The sequence below is a fragment of the Odontesthes bonariensis genome, chromosome 21 (assembly GCF_027942865.1).
Source record: "Odontesthes bonariensis isolate fOdoBon6 chromosome 21, fOdoBon6.hap1, whole genome shotgun sequence".
NCBI lineage: Eukaryota > Metazoa > Chordata > Actinopteri > Atheriniformes > Atherinopsidae > Odontesthes > Odontesthes bonariensis.
In genome coordinates this window covers 12,433,367-12,449,394 of record NC_134526.1, presented here as the reverse complement: position 1 = coordinate 12,449,394, position 16,028 = coordinate 12,433,367, and the positions used below count along the sequence as shown (strand labels likewise).

Sequence of the window (16,028 nt, the reverse complement as noted above, 5' to 3'; positions counted from 1 at the left end):
ATGGACTGCTCAAATAATATTTGACCATAGCTCAATAAAGATAACTTGATAACAGCTGTTTATTTTCACCATACACAGCTGTTTTTTTTGTTCTTTCTGTGGGTCACAAGAGCTCAGAGGGGATGTGATTACTCTGCATGCCTTTGTGGCCTCCTACAGATGAACTGTTTCGAGCTTAAAAGTTAGGCAATATGTGTCCCAAGAATGAAAAAGGCCTGACCTGACTGTACATTAGCATTCCTAGATCCATTCCAGCAGTGAATGGGAGGAAATCCATTCTTATATGTATGAAACTTTTCACAGATTTTGGAAAATCCAACATGAGACTCAAACAGGATGTGAGAGTGACAGTATGGAAAGTCCACTCCAGGGTTCATTCTTCCTGACCGTGAGGTCTGACTAAAATGTTTGTAATTAATACACAAGCCAGGTTGTTGACTGCCACTCCCATTTTCCAATCACTTTGTCCAGCAGAAAGTAGAGCTGATGAAGTCTTCCAGCATGAAATGCAAAATAATTCCCCGCTCAGCCAGTTGTGAAGAGAAGCACACCATCAATGCCAACATTGTGTTTCTATTTAAGTTATGTACATTTATGTGTAGAATAAATGCTTAGTATATGCATATGTTAGACACAGAAGTAACTAAAATGAAATGCAGTCACCATCAACACTGCACGCTTTATAATGGAAGTATAGTTGAGTTCAGGAACTGATTCAGTTCCTCTGTTCACATGATCTGTTTTCATACATTTTCAAAGTTTACCTGCTGTAAAGTTAGATGCTGTAGATGTTTTCGTCCAACTTGCAGTGTGTTTTTTTTTGGCAAAACAGTTTCTTTGTGAAGAAAAAACTGACCCCAAGCCATTTGGCCAGAGTAAAAAATGTAGCCCCAAGTGAGGCATGAATGACACAGCAAAATCAGCCCGAGCACAAAGGCCCATATCGGGTTGCCACAACAGAACCAGGTCGGTATCTCAGTCGAATTCAAGCCAACACTCATGGCCTGTTGTTGGTCTCAATGTGGCTAAATGTGCCAGACCTCACAACCAAAACCTGATGTGCTGTCATTATATTTAACAAACTATCCAAAAGTGAACTGATGTCAGACAAAAGTTGAATGTTTTTACACTTAACTTTAATCTAACAGCTTTTTCACCTACCTAAAGCAATACAACCTGATCACGTTTTAGTCAGACGATCAGTTTTTATATATATATACTGTATATAAAGACATGAAGTGGTGTGAATCCAAAACCATTATGTCCATATACAGTCATAAAGAAACAAGCCATAGCAAGCTATAACAACCTGTCCAACAAAAAACTGTTGTCAGATTAAATTGTAAACTACAAACATCAGCATATCAATAAGATATGCCAAAAAGTTGAAAGCACAACACGTCAAAACTGCCTGCCTCATGAATAACTTGAGTCCTAGCCCTTAATCCCCTTGAACCGCCTCCTCCTCCATGTTCACACACACAAACCACAAAATGTGTGTGTGTGTGTGTGTGCGTGGAAAGAGAGAAAACGAGAACATGTTTCTGAGTGTGCTGTTTGTGTTCTCCTCCCTCCTTCTCCTCTGTTTGGGGTCCACTGATTTACGCCAAGTTGGGACAGTGCAGCCCCACAAGAGAAACCGAACAGAACTGGAATAAACCACAATGGGGTCTTTGTTCAAAACAAATGAGAAAACAAATCCAATGAGTGAGAGGATATTATTTGTTCAACTCTATGTGGGACTCGGTCTTATTGTGTCAGGTAAGCTGCTCCTCTTTACATTGAAATGGTTTTACGTACAGGTTTTATAGTGTATCATTTATCTATCTATTTTTTATTATTTTGCCATGTAGAGTGTCGTCTCATTTTGATTTTTTGTAACCAAAAACCCTGAGCTCTGACCTATATGGACAATAAAGAAAATACTTCTTTGTCAAAGAGACACGTAGTTATTCGTGTTAGCTGTCAAACAGCAGCAAGTAAAACTGTAAGATGCCATTAGGTGCAGAACTTTTGTGAACCAGAGGGGATTGGTATAATGCTAGAAAAGAAAGACTTCTTATGGCAGTACTGCACTAAAAAAAATCCATATTCAAGACTGCAAATAATACACAAAATACATAAAAATGGGAAATTATTCAGAATTTGATGGGTAATCCTTCTGTTAGCTTTGAAATAGAATTAAGAACAGTGTTCAGAAAGTATCAGGAGGAAAAACAAAAACTCCCCTGCAAACACGCTTCTGAACCACATGCTCCCAAGTCACCACAATGAGTTATTGTTTAGTTACATTATCGATAGAGCAGGTTTTGAATTGCTGTGGTATCAATAGTGCCAAGTTTTTATGGGAGTGTTACCATGTTTGGAGCCATGCCTTTTCAAACTCTTCATGAAAATCTTTGAATTGGATGCACTTTTATCATAACTTCATTCGATATTATCTTTTTAGATCAATACAGACTTTTTCAGCAGCTTGGATATACTGATGGCTTTTCGTGTATGAAAATATAAAGTAATTTTGTGAGATCTTCAGTGACCATGGGCCGCTCTTGATCATTTTGGTCATGGGTTTTGCTGTTACGCTGTTGTATCTTTGGCAGCATGATAACAGTGTTTTGTTTTTGTTGTTATTATTTCACATTTGCATATATGTATACATCAAATGTGCTTCTCCTGATAGATAACTTTTGTGGAATATGCCAGACAAAGTGCTATAAAAGATTGTGTGGTGTCAGCAGGTGAAAATAAGAACGGATCCCTTTTTGGTCAGTTGTTTGACTAAGAATTTCTCAAACTTTTAGGATAAGAAATTTCTTACGGAGGGTAGTTGGTGCCCAGCTTTAAAAAATATAGCAAACACTGCATTGAACCGTTTCTCTTGTGTTAATCATGAACATTTGAAACTCTTCTATGACGCAGGTGTACATGCCTCCTGTCCCATTGAGCTGAGTCACCACAAGGTTGTGGTGAAATATGGAGACGCAGTCTCGGTCAACTGCAGCACATCAGAGAGTGCGTTCACAGGAATCGGCTGGGAGGTTTCGCAAGGAGGGAAAAGACTTCAAAACGTCAGCCATTTGCTTTGGACTGTAGACAGTCTAACTGAGTGGACTGTCGCTCCCCTTTGCTACTTCATTAATTCATCGCAAAGTAGCTGCTGGAAGGAACTAGAAGTTGTTGTTTACAGTGAGTTTTGCTTGTTGTGCACAGACTAGTGATACATAATGACATATAAACAGAGTCTGATAATCCTGTCTTGTTCTCCAGGTTTTCCAGAAACAATCAACATCAGCTCCAGCAGGAATTTAATGGCAGAAGGGGAGGAGCATAACTTAACATGTTACATCTTCAATGTTGCACCAGTTCAAAATCTCACTGTAAGGTGGTACAAAGGAGAAACAATCACCCATACAGACACTCTTAATGATACCGACAAGAAACCCTCGGATTTGTCATCTGTCTTCAGCTTTATATCAACTGGAGAAGACCACAATGCCAAGTTCAGATGTGAGGCCCATATGGACCTGGGCCCAGAAGGGCCACAATTACATGCATCTTCACAGGAGTTAAGTGTCGATGTTACATGTAAGTATTCTGCCTTCACAAGGACATGTATTACTCAGAAAGGGGGGAAGGCCAGCAGTGCATTTCAGTCTTTTCTCAAGCCTCACTTGCGACTAAACTGCATCCAATTTCTTAAATTAAAGCAGAACGATACAAACTGTTGCTGCTTTTTTCTTTTCAGTTGGACCTTACATAGAGTGTTCCGTCATTGCGTTACGAGAGGAGGAAACTTTGAACGGGAAATGCACTGTGACAGGATTTCCCACCCCTGACGTTAAGTGGCTGAAAGACGGACAGTCTATAAATCCAAATGCCCCTCTGAGAAGAAATGATAGCGGGACATACACACTTAAAGCAAAGGGTTTTTCCTCTGCCGAGAAGGATATCCAGGTTCATGTGTTATGTGAGTGTCATATTCAGGCTTTATGACATACTATCAAAATCAAAAATATCAGCTATAAATATCAATATAATATACAACCTATTACTCTTCAAAGAGTAAAAACTGCTTGAGCTACACTTGTTGATTGCTAAATGCAAGAAAAAAAGTATTTGATTGGCTGCTTAGAGCAGTGGTGGAAGCACAGTGGATTTTCACTTAAGTATAAAGCAGAAATACTGCAAAATGAAATGAAATATTACTGGTGTAGAAATGCAAAAGTACTATCAGAAAAACATACCCAAATTGATCTGCAAAAACTAAGAACCACAACATGTGCTCTGGACCTACATTGAAATAAAATATACTTTTAAGTAATAAAATATTTCCTAAAAGTGTACTCTAATAGAGTAAATGTTAGGCCTTCCACTGGTGGCCATGTGGTCCATTGTTAATTCAATGAAAGTTTCAATCGTGTAGTAACGTTTTTTTTTCCTTTCAGATGGACCAGAGAAAATATGTGAAGACACATACACTTTATCAGAATACACTGCTCATAACTTCAAGTGCACTCAGGGCTTCCCGCCACCTCAAGAGATCTGGTACAGAGATGATGAGGAGGTGGATCTTCCAGAAAACATTACAAGAAGGGACAAAGGCCTGTACTGGGTCAACGCTTCAAACACTCACTCAAGTGTCAACTTCACAGTGGAAATTATTGTCCTATGTAAGTCCTTAATATATACTTTTTTTGGTATGAGATATTTACAATATTACACTGGTGAGTTTGCTCTTCGTCTTATTCATAATGTTAAAACTGTTGTCTGTAGACCCACCAACTCAAATAGAGGACCTTGAAGACGCTAAAGTTAACGTTGGCGACGATTTTAGGCTAACGTGCTCTTCTAAGAGCAACCCAAGGCCAAACTACTTCTGGAGTTATCATCAGATGGCAAATGTGAAGGAAGAAACTGAAGACGGAGTGTCCCGCCTGATCATCCACAAAGCTACTGGATACAACAGTGGATCCTATACGTGCCGAGTCTCGAATGAGGGAGCAACAGTTTTTAAAACAGTCAGAGTCACTGTGGAAGGTAGGCTCAAGGACATTGTTCATGCACAGTATTTGTTTGTAATATATAACCAGAAATAGTGAGTGTATCATGTCATGTCTCATGTGCACTGTTGTGTCCATGTCAGCATCCACTAAAGACCTCCTCTGCATTTTCTGACACTTTAACCCCTGATACTCACCTGGCAGTCTAATCTAGTGCTTCTCTGTCCATTCCTTCTTTCTTTTTGGCTCCCAGTCTGTTTGCAGTCCCCTAAAAGGTTTTGGGTTGATTCTCCTGAATTGCTGAAGTAAAAGCATCCAGTATTTTCCCAAAAAAGAGAGCAAACATTAGAGAAAAAGTTAACAAAAAAATTAAAAACAACAATTTTACATGTATGTATTTATATGTTTTAAAATAATAACGTGCAACAAGAATCAGTGTCTTTATAACTAAAATAAGGCTCACTTATATAAATATGTAGATAGACAGATACATTTATGGGTCCCCCTGAGTTATTTACTTATGAGAGGTTTTTTTTAGTTGTATTGGCAGCCCGACCAATGGCGGTGTCGACTGTAGCTTGTTGCTAAGCTGCTACATTTATAGTCTCGGTGGGAGTGTGTGGGCATGCCGTGTGAGTGTTTCCAGTGTTGGTGGGGAGGGCCGGTTTCCTCTCCGGTGATGAGGACCAGGGAACTGCCTGGAACGATAGCTTAGCTTAGCTTACCTTCCTCCCGAAAAGTTCAAATACAATCCGCCGCTGGCTCGCTCCGTGCCGCTGAGGTGAAGCGGGATAAACTCCCGCGGGACAGAAGAAGGGCGACAGCCGCCGGGAAATAACCTCTCTGACTTGATTCCGATGGAGGATTCCAGCTCTTTTCGTCTGCTTTCAGTCATCTTGACTTTGGAGCTGCTGTCGCTTTCTAACGGGACTGAGACCAGTAAGTTGTCACTTGTGTGAACCCTCGAGCTCTCGTGTTTTCTTTTGTGACGAGATTGAAATGAACCTTTCGGCTCATAGGTTGATAGTCCCTTTTATGTAACGCTTTCGCTGTTAAGAGGCTAATGTAAACCTCACATTAGTGTTTAGAAAGTTTTGAGAGTGACATTCATTTTATTGGTTTTTTTTAGTGGGATCAAATGATAATAAGTTTGTAATACAAGTGGAAAATCGAAAGCAGTTTATGCGATTAAGATCCATTTGAATAAAGTTGGGCTCATTTAACATTAACTGAGATGCACAGGGTCCAGCTGAAGGAATGGTGGGCTGCAAGTGCAGACTGCCCTAAGGGGAGTGGTAGGCTATATCCTTCCTGAGGCTTTTCCTGTTGCTTCCATTGTACTTCAGCACTACACAACCAAATGTTCTGTTATCAAAATGCACGTCTGCAGACTTTTTGTGGAATGTCATTTCTCACCCCCACCCCACTTTCCGCAGGTGCCCAGAAACAATGCCCAGTTCAATTAACTCCAGACACGATGGTGTTGCCATACAAAAGCAGAGCGCGGCGTTCAAAGTGTGTAGACAAATGGGTTCCACAAATGTGAAGGAAATCTACTGGCAGCCTCTGTGGAACACTGTAAAATGATAACTTAGCTTGGCTTGCTGACACCCATTAGGACTGGGACCCAAAGCCTGAGTGTAATGTGCAGTTTTGGGATATAGAAAAATGCCACAAGTCTTTAAACTACACTCTCTACAGTCGGTTTACGTCACGTTTTTTTGTGCTTTCCGTGTTATTATCTGTCTTTCTCCTTTTGTAATTATCCATGTTTTTCTTCAGACATCTCACCTTTAAAACCGCCGGACCACGTTTCCATCAACGTTGTGAATAACTTAAGCTCAGTGGAGGAGGGCAGAGAGCTGCAGCTGCAGTGTGACATTATCAATGTTGCTCCTGCACAAAACCTCACCGTGCGGTGGACGTGGTACAGAGGGAATGACACTATTAAACCCGGTGCGGGAGCCATGTTTTAAGTTATTCTCTATACCGCACAAAATTAGATTTAACAATTCATTCTTTTGGCTTTCTCTGGTAATCTTTTTTTCCCATTTCGTCCATCAGTGGAGTTGAATAACAGAAGCTGCGACAGCCACTCAGTCACATCTCCAGTAAATGTGTCTTGCACCATGAACGTCACTCTGAACAGAACTCACAATGGACTCGAGATCAGATGTGAGGCGCTGTTGGATCTAGGGTCTGATGGACCACAGCCTCCACCGAACACGATGTCCCAACCTTTAAAGATCAACGTCATATGTGAGAATTATATTTACTGCATGGTAGTCACAGTTGAAATACTGTGATGGTGTACATTTCATCGCATTATGCCTATGAGCCAATTAAGCATGCCAATGTTGGGTGATACTGTTCAAACAGTATTTGTCCTCACTCTACTCTCTTTTCCTCTGTCTCAACAGATAAACCGGAGATTAATACCACAAAGCTTCCGGGGACCATCCCCGTCTTCAGAGGTTATCCTGAGGAGCTTGTTTGTAAGGCGGATGGCAACCCACCTCCAAACATTACATGGGTCTACAACTCTGACACAGCCAAACTTAATTCTGACGGCGATCTTGTGGTGTTCGACGCGGGCATCTATGAATGCCGAGCTGAAAATTTTCTTTCCACAACGCATTCGGTTCAAGTGATTTTAAAAGGTAATGTATTTTCTTAAGATGAAATATTTATTTGCTAAATATAGTAAATTGTACTGTCAGATGAACTAGAACTGTGGTAGATGTTTTAGATACCAGGGCCTGCCTGCAGACACACGGGCTGATATTGTTCATTCAGCATCATCATGCAGCAGAAGCTCACAATAAGTTCCACAATGGGGAAGTTTTTTGTTATCCAGCTTCTTCAATGGTGGCCAGCCCATCTCATCTAATTCCTATGCTGCCACGTGATATTTTCCGAGTCACGATGTTTCCCAGTGGAAATAAAGGCGGAAAGAAAAGAAAGGAAGAAACAGCATCGTCAAAGCTGGACTAGAACAAGAATCTAATATCTTGGAGTCAGACGCACATCTTCCTCTTCCCCCCTGACATCCTTACATGGTCTGTGTTCCGTGTTGATCCCAGGACAAGCCTGTGTTTTCCGGCCGCTGTTTACTATTGGTACAGCTGAGGCAACACTTACCTCTGCAGGGGAATAACAGGCAATCTGCAGCTGTAGAGCAACTCCATGTACATTTAAAAAAAAAGTTGCGATGGCCTCTCAGCTAAACGACAGATGTTACAACTTAGGATGAGAATGTGTTGCTGTGGCATAAAGGTAGCAGGTAGCAGATATGAGGATTTGATTCTGTTTCTGAAACTGCTGATCTTTTGGGAGACGTTCACGCACAATAGTTCCTAGAGTTAACTCAGAAAGGCTCCAGTGAGGTCTCTTTACAACTGCTGAGCAGAAATGCATCTCAAAATGCAGAGGATGTCCGGTCTGTAGCTACAACAGCAACAGACCATGTAAGGCTCAATTAGTGTCAAGATCACAAATCTGAGGCTGCATAACCTGGTTTGACCTCACAAAAGCATTTTTTCAGAAACATGACTTTTATATGGAGGGAAATGCAGTGTCAAAGCATTTCATTCGTCACAAATGGCTGCCCTGCTTTCTGTGTTACGGTGGTGTGGAGAATAGACCTCTGTTGACACCTGTCAGTGATGGCTTGCCTGTCAAAGCGTATCTGAGACTTGGCAATAATCATATGCATCTGTTCATGGTTTTCAATATGCAAGAGTAATATTCCACTGGTTTTGTGAACCAGAACTGAAGCTGTTCTGGCTTCAAAATGTGGGCTTTACCCCGTTTGAGTTTGTTGTTCCGAGTGCTTAGCATGTGACACTTTCCATTCACTTGTGCAGACAATATAAAACTTTTCGTTGCAAGTTGTTTTGCACGTTGAAATGATATGTTATCTTTCCCAGAAAATGGAAAATAGCTCTTGAACGCAGAGAGTTAACAGGTGAAACGTTGAATGTCGGAGATGCTTATCTTTTTAACATTTACATTCCGCCTGTCTGACTGTTCTCATTGCAGAGGACTACCTGCCGCTCATTGCTGGGTTTGTGGCTGTCGCAGTAGTGGCCATCTCCGTCATCTTCCTCTTCATCTTCTCAATCTACTACAAGAACACCAAGATGCGCCGCTACAGTCTTAAAAATGCCAAACTCAGCACTCACAATAGCAATGTGGCTCACAACGGCTGGGACATGCAGTTCCCCATCACCAAACTGTCTTAGCAGTCGACAGCTGCCCACGCAGAACAAGTTGCATCTGCCACCAAAAGTGTGTTTTTATTTTTTTTTATAAAGTCTGAAAACCATTCAGACTACAGGCTCACACTGGAGAAGTGGAAACATATTTTACCAATCCAGACATTATCGTTTATTATTTTTCCCAAATGTTCAAGGTGTAATACAGTTTTACAGTTAAGCAATGTTGGCTCAAGATGCACAGTTTTGTAACTACTACTGGATTTCACCTCTTTTCACTGGACAGAAAGAAGAGAAGGAGCAAGGACTTTAAATTTGCCTCTGGCTTTCAAAAATATTTAACATAAAAAATTAAATAAAACTCTGCTCCCATACATTTCCCTCAAACTCAAAAGATCTCTGTATGCGGTTGTTTGAGAAACCTTAAAGGTTGTAAACCTGAAACTGAGGTGGTGCAGTTGTCACTCAAACAGGATATGCAATACCTTTTTAGAAAAAAAATAGTTCTTTTGTTAAATCTGTAAAAACCAAAAGAGTTTTGCCAAAATTCTGGACAGCATTGCCCATGTGCCATTAATTGAGCCCATTGTTTATTCGCTAAGTTGTAAGCCACTCCACCGCTTGCCCTCTTTCTGTGTCTGGCTCTTCTTAGTGCTATACTGTGTCAGCCTTTGGCCTTATGGGACAAGTTGTCTTGTTCTGCACTTTTATGCTTTTGTGTGAGTGACTGCAGGTATTACAGCCTTAACTGTATATTCAGGAAATTATTTGACTTAAATGCAAAACTTTACATGATAAGAAACAGCGATGATGGAAGTTGGTTTTGGAAAAGGGACTGCACACGGGGTAGGTACACATTGGAATTGATGCAGGTGTCAGTCCCACTTGTGTTATATGGAACAAGAGAGCATTGTAACACATTTGTGAATACTGCTGTAAATATTTGTGACTTCTGTAAAACAGTATTTTATTATTAAAAACGTGGCTTTTCGCACATTTTGCCTTGTTGCTTTTACTATCGGAAGAAAAATAGTTTCATCTTCAAAATTTTTAGACTTCATTTATAAACATAAACATAAATATTTGGGGCCCTGTGATGGTTCCACGCTGCAAGTTTATTTTTTAAAAAGGCTGAAGCTGTGTACCCAGGACAAATGGGGCTGTGGCCGGCTGATGCTGCTCAAACAGGTGTAGCCAGGTGTAGCCCCATCTCTCTCAGTACAGAGAGACTCAGCGCTTGAGTGCAAGAATGATGTAGTTAGGCGAGTGTATCATATTTCCAACACTGCTGAAAGCGATAAAAAGAAAATGAATGATCTTTCTGATACTTTCACTTTTTTGTTGCCTTGTACAAATGAGCTTCTTCTTCATCTACTTAAATGCTCTTGCAGAGGCTTATGTCACAACTCGTCACTCTGGTCGTCAAAGGACTGTCGTCTAGTAGTGCCTACACCACGCTTAAGACAATCCAGACTCTTTTCATACGCCTGAATATCTTCAAGAAACTCTTGAAGACCCAGCTCTTCGGAGAGCATCTCCTACCATAGCACTAACCCTGAACGTCGCTCTACTGTATGCCTGCACTCTCTCTCTACACTGTCACCCCTGTCACCTTTGAAAGAGCCCGACTAGTGGTTTCCTTCTATGAAGCTTATTGTTAGCTGTAATGTTATCTTCATTTGTAAGTCACTTTGGATAAAAGCATCTGCTAAATGCATAAGCATTCTTCTGTTTGAGAAGAGAATTCACCCAGTGTTAGAATTGGACGTTGCACAGCATGATGAAGACGGGGAAGGTCAATGTCATTTCGTGGCAGGTGGAGCCTGCTCTCTGAATGAAGAAAATGTGTCCTTACGAAGTCATTCTATGGAAAAGGGAGGGTATTATTTCCTCCTTTTTCCAAATACAAACAATTTCGAGCAACACAGATGGGTATTTATGGAATCAATAACAGCATCAAATAGGTTTTCAATACCATTTCCTCTGGGAAATAAATATCAAAGCTCAAACTCTGATGTATGTATGTCTTTTTTTCATAATTTAGAAGAGGGCCTCAAATATTACGTAAACTGATTTTAATAACTGTGTTTTTATTTGCCAAGGTTATTGTGTAACCCTCAAAATGTCTGAAACTTTGTGAAGTCTTGAGAATTTTTCTTAAAATCCAAACTCTTAGAAAAACTAAGTGAAAGGGAAAAAAATGTACGCTTTGTAAGCAACAAGGTTCTTTGCACAGTTTGCAAAGATAAAACTGTTTGAATAAGAATACCTTTCCTCTGAAAGTCTGCATTCAAAGTGAAAACGCACTATAATTAGACATTACATCATCTGTTACAGAAAAGAACAGCAGTTCTTTAAGTTCATGAGGTCATATGAATTGAGCACATTTTACTGTTTTTTTTTTGTTTTTTTTTACCACATTTGTAAATAAGAGCTGCATTTAGCATAACCTCCAAAATCAAATGAAAAATATAGCTGCAAGCAGCGATGTGGGGGTCCTAGCAGAATGGCACAATAGGGAAGGCTTGGGCTGCTCAGGAATGCGTCGTGAGTCCATGCACCAAGTTTGGCATCGATACATCAATGCAGCGCAGAGATACGGCCAAATGTCCCATTTGCGCGTCGGCTTAGAGTTTGGTTGGCTGTCGCTGTTAAACGTAAGTGAATAAAAAAAATCCACATGATAACTTATGTGCGGCTTGGTCTGAAGATTCTATTTGCCAAGTTCCGTTGAGATTGGACAATCTCAGTGGCCTGAAATGCTTTTTGGAGGTTTTTGATTAAATTCAAAATGGCGGACAATTCAAGATGGCGCTCATGACGTCATGATGTGCATTGACCTCGGCTGCATCCAGGGATTCCATTGGTACCTCATTTGTGACATTTGGACCAAGTGGTCCAAAGATATGGGCAAAAATGCATTTTTGCTACATATAGCGCCACCTATAGGCCAAGCGTAACCAAACTTCTTGGGCCTCTTACCTTAGCAGTCTTGAGTCTCTGTCATAAGTTTGACGTCATGATATCAAATGGTTGCCAAGATATGACCTCACTTCCGGTTTGGGGGCATCAATCTCGAGTTTGATTGGCTTTTATGGAAAATTGGAAGCCTAATTAAAAATTCCACACGATAACTTTTGTGCGGCTTGGTCTTAAGAGTCTATGTGCCAAGTTTCGTGAAAATTTGACAATATCTGTGACCTGAAATGCTTTTTTAAGCTTTTTGATAAAATTCAAAATGGCGGAAAATCTAGGTATACGCAAATTGACGTCATAGGGTGCGTTGGACTCGTCATGATCCAAGGATTCCAATGATGTCTTGTTTGTGAAATTTGGACCAAGTATTCAAAAGTTATTAGGCTGAATGCACTTTGAACTTTGACGTGTTGGTGGCGCTAGAGAGTAAGCTCTTGGGCCATGAAAATTCTTGAGTTTGTGATTGGCACTTGGCTGATTACATGTGCCAAATTTCACAACTTTTTACCATAGCGTTCATGGGGCTGCCATAGACTTCAATTGCAGCAGAAAGTAGAGGAATAATAATAATAATAAATATAGCTGCAAGCAGCGATGTGGGGGTCCTAGCAGAATGGCACAATAGGGAAGGCTTGGGCTGCTCAGGAAGGCGTCGTGAGTCCATGCACCAAGTTTGGCATCAATACATCAATGCATCACAGAGATACGGCAAAATGTCCCATTTGCGCGTCGGCATGGAGTTTGATTGGCTGCCGCGGTTACACGGAAGTTAAATAAAAAAATCCACATAATAACTTATGTGCGGCTTGGTCTGAAGATTCTATGTGCCAAGTCCCGTGGAGATTGGACAATCTTAGTGGCCTGAAATGCATTTTGAAGGTTTTTGATTAAATTCAAAATGGCGGCAAATCCATGATGGCGCAGATGACGTCATTAAGTGTGTTGACCTCGTCCTTATCCAGGGATTCTACTGATACCTAATTTGTGACATTTGGACCAAGGGGTCCAAAGATATGAGCAAAAATGCATTTTTGCTACTTATAGCGCCATCTATAGGCCGAACGTCACCAAACTTCTTGGGCCTCTTACCTTAGCAGTCTTGAGTCTGTGTCATAAGTTTGACGTCATGATATCAAATGGTTGCCAAGATATGACCTCACTTCCGGTTTGGGGGCGTCAACCTCGAGTTTGATTGGCTTTTATGAAAAAATGGAAGCATAATTAAAAATTCCACACGATAACTTTTGTGCGGCTTGGTCTTAAGAGTCTATGTGCCAAGTTTCGTGAAGATTTGACAATCTGTGTGACCTGAAATGCTTTTTTAAGCTTTTTGATAAAATTCAAAATGGCGGAAAATCTAAGCATACGCAAATTGACGTCATAGGGTGCGTTGGACTCGTCATGATCCAAGGATTCCAATGATGTCTTGTTTGTAAAATTTGGGCCAAGTATTCAAAAGTTATTAGGCTGAATGCACTTTGAACTTTGACGTGTTGGTGGCGCTAGAGAGTAAGCTCTTGGGCCATGAAAATTCTTGACATTGGCTTTGGCACTTGGCTGATTACGTGTGCCAAATTTCACAACTTTTTACCATAGCGTTCATGGGGCTGCCATAGACTTCAATTGCAGCAGAAAGTAGAGGAATAATAATAATAATAATAATAATAGGAAAAGCTACTAACTCAATGGGTTCCTGCAGCTTCGCTGCTAGGACCCCCAAATATAGCTGCAAGCAGCAATGTGGGGGTCCTAGCAGAATGGCACAATAGGGAAGGCTTGGAACGCTCAGGAAGGCGTCGTGAGTCCATGCACCAAGTTTGGCATCGATACATCAATGCATCGCAGAGATACGGCCAAATGTCCCATTTGCGCGTCGGCATGGAGTTTGATTGACTGCCGCGGTTACACGGAAGTTAAATAAAAATATCCACATAATAACTTATATGCGGCTTGGTCTGAAGATTCTATGTGCCAAGTCTCGTTGAGATTGGACAATCTTAGTGGCCTGAAATGCGTTTTGAAGGTTTTTGATTAAATTCAAAATGGCCGACAATCCAAGATGGCGCAAATAACGTCATTAAGTGTGTTGACCTCGACGTTATCCAGGGATTCTATTGATACCTCATTTGTGAAATTTGGACCAAGGGGTCCAAAGATATAAGCAAAAATGCATTTTTGCTACTTATAGCGCCACCTATAGGCCGAACGTCACCAAACTTCTTGGGCCTCTTACCTTAGCAGTCTTGAGTTTGTGTTATAAGTTTGACGTCATGATATCAAATGGTTGCCAAGATATGACCTCATTTCCGGTTTGGGGGCGTCAACCTCGAGTTTGATTGGCTTTTATGGAAAAATGGAAGCCTAATTGAAAATTCCCTTGGATAACTTTTGTGCGGCTTGGTCTTAAGAGTCTATGTGCCAAGTTTCGTGAAAATTGGACAATCTCTGTGATCTGAAATGCTTTTTTAAGCTTTTTGCTAAAATTCAAAATGGCGGAAAATCTAAGTATACGCAAAGTGACGTCATAGGGTGCGTTGGACTCGTCATGATCCAAGGATTCCAATGATGTCTTGTTTGTAAAATTTGGACCAAGTAGTCCAAAGTTATTAGGCTGAATGCACTTTGAACTTTGGCGTGTTGGTGGCGCTAGAGAGTAAGCTCTTGGGGCATGAAATTTCTTGACTTTGGCTTTGGCACTTGGCTGATTACGTGTGCCAAATTTCACAACTTTTTACCATAGCGTTCATGGGGCTGCCATAGACTTCAATTGCAGCGGAAAGTAGATCAATAATAAATATAGCTGCAAGCAGCGATGTGGGGGTCCTAGCAGAATGGCACAATAGGGAAGGCTTGGGCCGCTCAGGAAGGCTTCGTGAGTCCATGCACCAAGTTTGGCATCGATACATCAATGCATCGCAGAGATACGGCCAAATGTCCCATTTGCGCTTCGGCATGGAGTTTGATTGGCTGCCGCGGTTACACGGAAGTGAAATAAAAAAATCCACATGATACCTTATGTGCGGCTTGGTCTGAAAATTCTATTTGCCAAGTTCCGTCGAGATTGGACAATCTCAGTGGCCTGAAATGCGTTTTGAAGGTTTTTGATTAAATTCAAAATGGCGGACATTCCAAGATGGCGCTGATGACGTCATGATGTGCATTGACCGCGGCTTCATCCAGGGATTCCATTGGTACCTCATTTGTGACATTTAGACCAAGTGGTCCAAAGATATGGGCAAAAATGCATTTTGGCTACATATAGCGCCACCTATAGGCCAAACGTCACCAAACTTCTTGGGCCTCTTACCTTTGCAGTCGTGAGTCTGTGTTATAAGTTTGACGTCATAACATTAAATGGTTGCCAAGATATGACCTCACTTCCGGTTTGGGGGCGTCAACCTCGAGTTTGATTGGCTTTTATGGAAAAATGGAAGCCTAATTAAAAATTCCACACGATAACTTTTGTGCGGCTTGGTCTTAAGAGTCTATGTGCCAAGTTTCGTGATAATTGGACAATCTCTGTGACCTGAAATGCTTTTTTAAGCTTTTTGATAAAATTCAAAATGGCGGAAAATCTAGGTATACGCAAATTGACGTCATAGGGTGCGTTGGACTCGTCATGATCCAAGGATTCCAATGATGTCTTGTTTGTGAAATTTGGGCCAAGTATTCAAAAGTTATTAGGCTGAATGCACTTTGAACTTTGGCGTGTTGGTGGCGCTAGAGAGTAAGCTCTTGGGCCATGAAAATTCTTGAGTTTGTGATTGGCACTTGGCTAATTACGTGTGCCAAATTTCACAACTTTTTACCATAGCGTTCATGGGGCTGCCATAGA

General features: G+C 41.0%; 1 protein-coding gene across 2 annotated transcripts; it reads left to right on the top strand.

Annotated features, from left to right (window-relative positions):
* The first annotated feature begins 1,553 nt into the window (after positions 1–1,553).
* On the top strand, positions 1,554–10,211 carry LOC142371975 (MAM domain-containing glycosylphosphatidylinositol anchor protein 1-like). 2 transcript variants are annotated; one of them, XM_075454686.1, is made up of 10 exons: positions 1,554–1,761; positions 2,920–3,186; positions 3,268–3,585; positions 3,746–3,967; positions 4,446–4,670; positions 4,774–5,037; positions 6,783–6,956; positions 7,065–7,259; positions 7,421–7,660; positions 9,042–10,211. In XM_075454686.1, the coding sequence occupies exons 1-10, from the start codon at positions 1,665–1,667 to the stop codon at positions 9,242–9,244; spliced, it is 2,205 nt and encodes a 734-aa protein (XP_075310801.1). In that variant the 5' UTR covers positions 1,554–1,664; the 3' UTR covers positions 9,245–10,211. The 2 variants fall into 2 exon arrangements, with proteins under 2 accessions (XP_075310801.1, XP_075310802.1); XM_075454687.1 differs by lacking the exons at positions 1,554–1,761; positions 2,920–3,186 and having other exon boundaries at positions 3,274–3,377; positions 3,467–3,585.
* Positions 10,212–16,028: the final 5,817 nt, after the last annotated feature.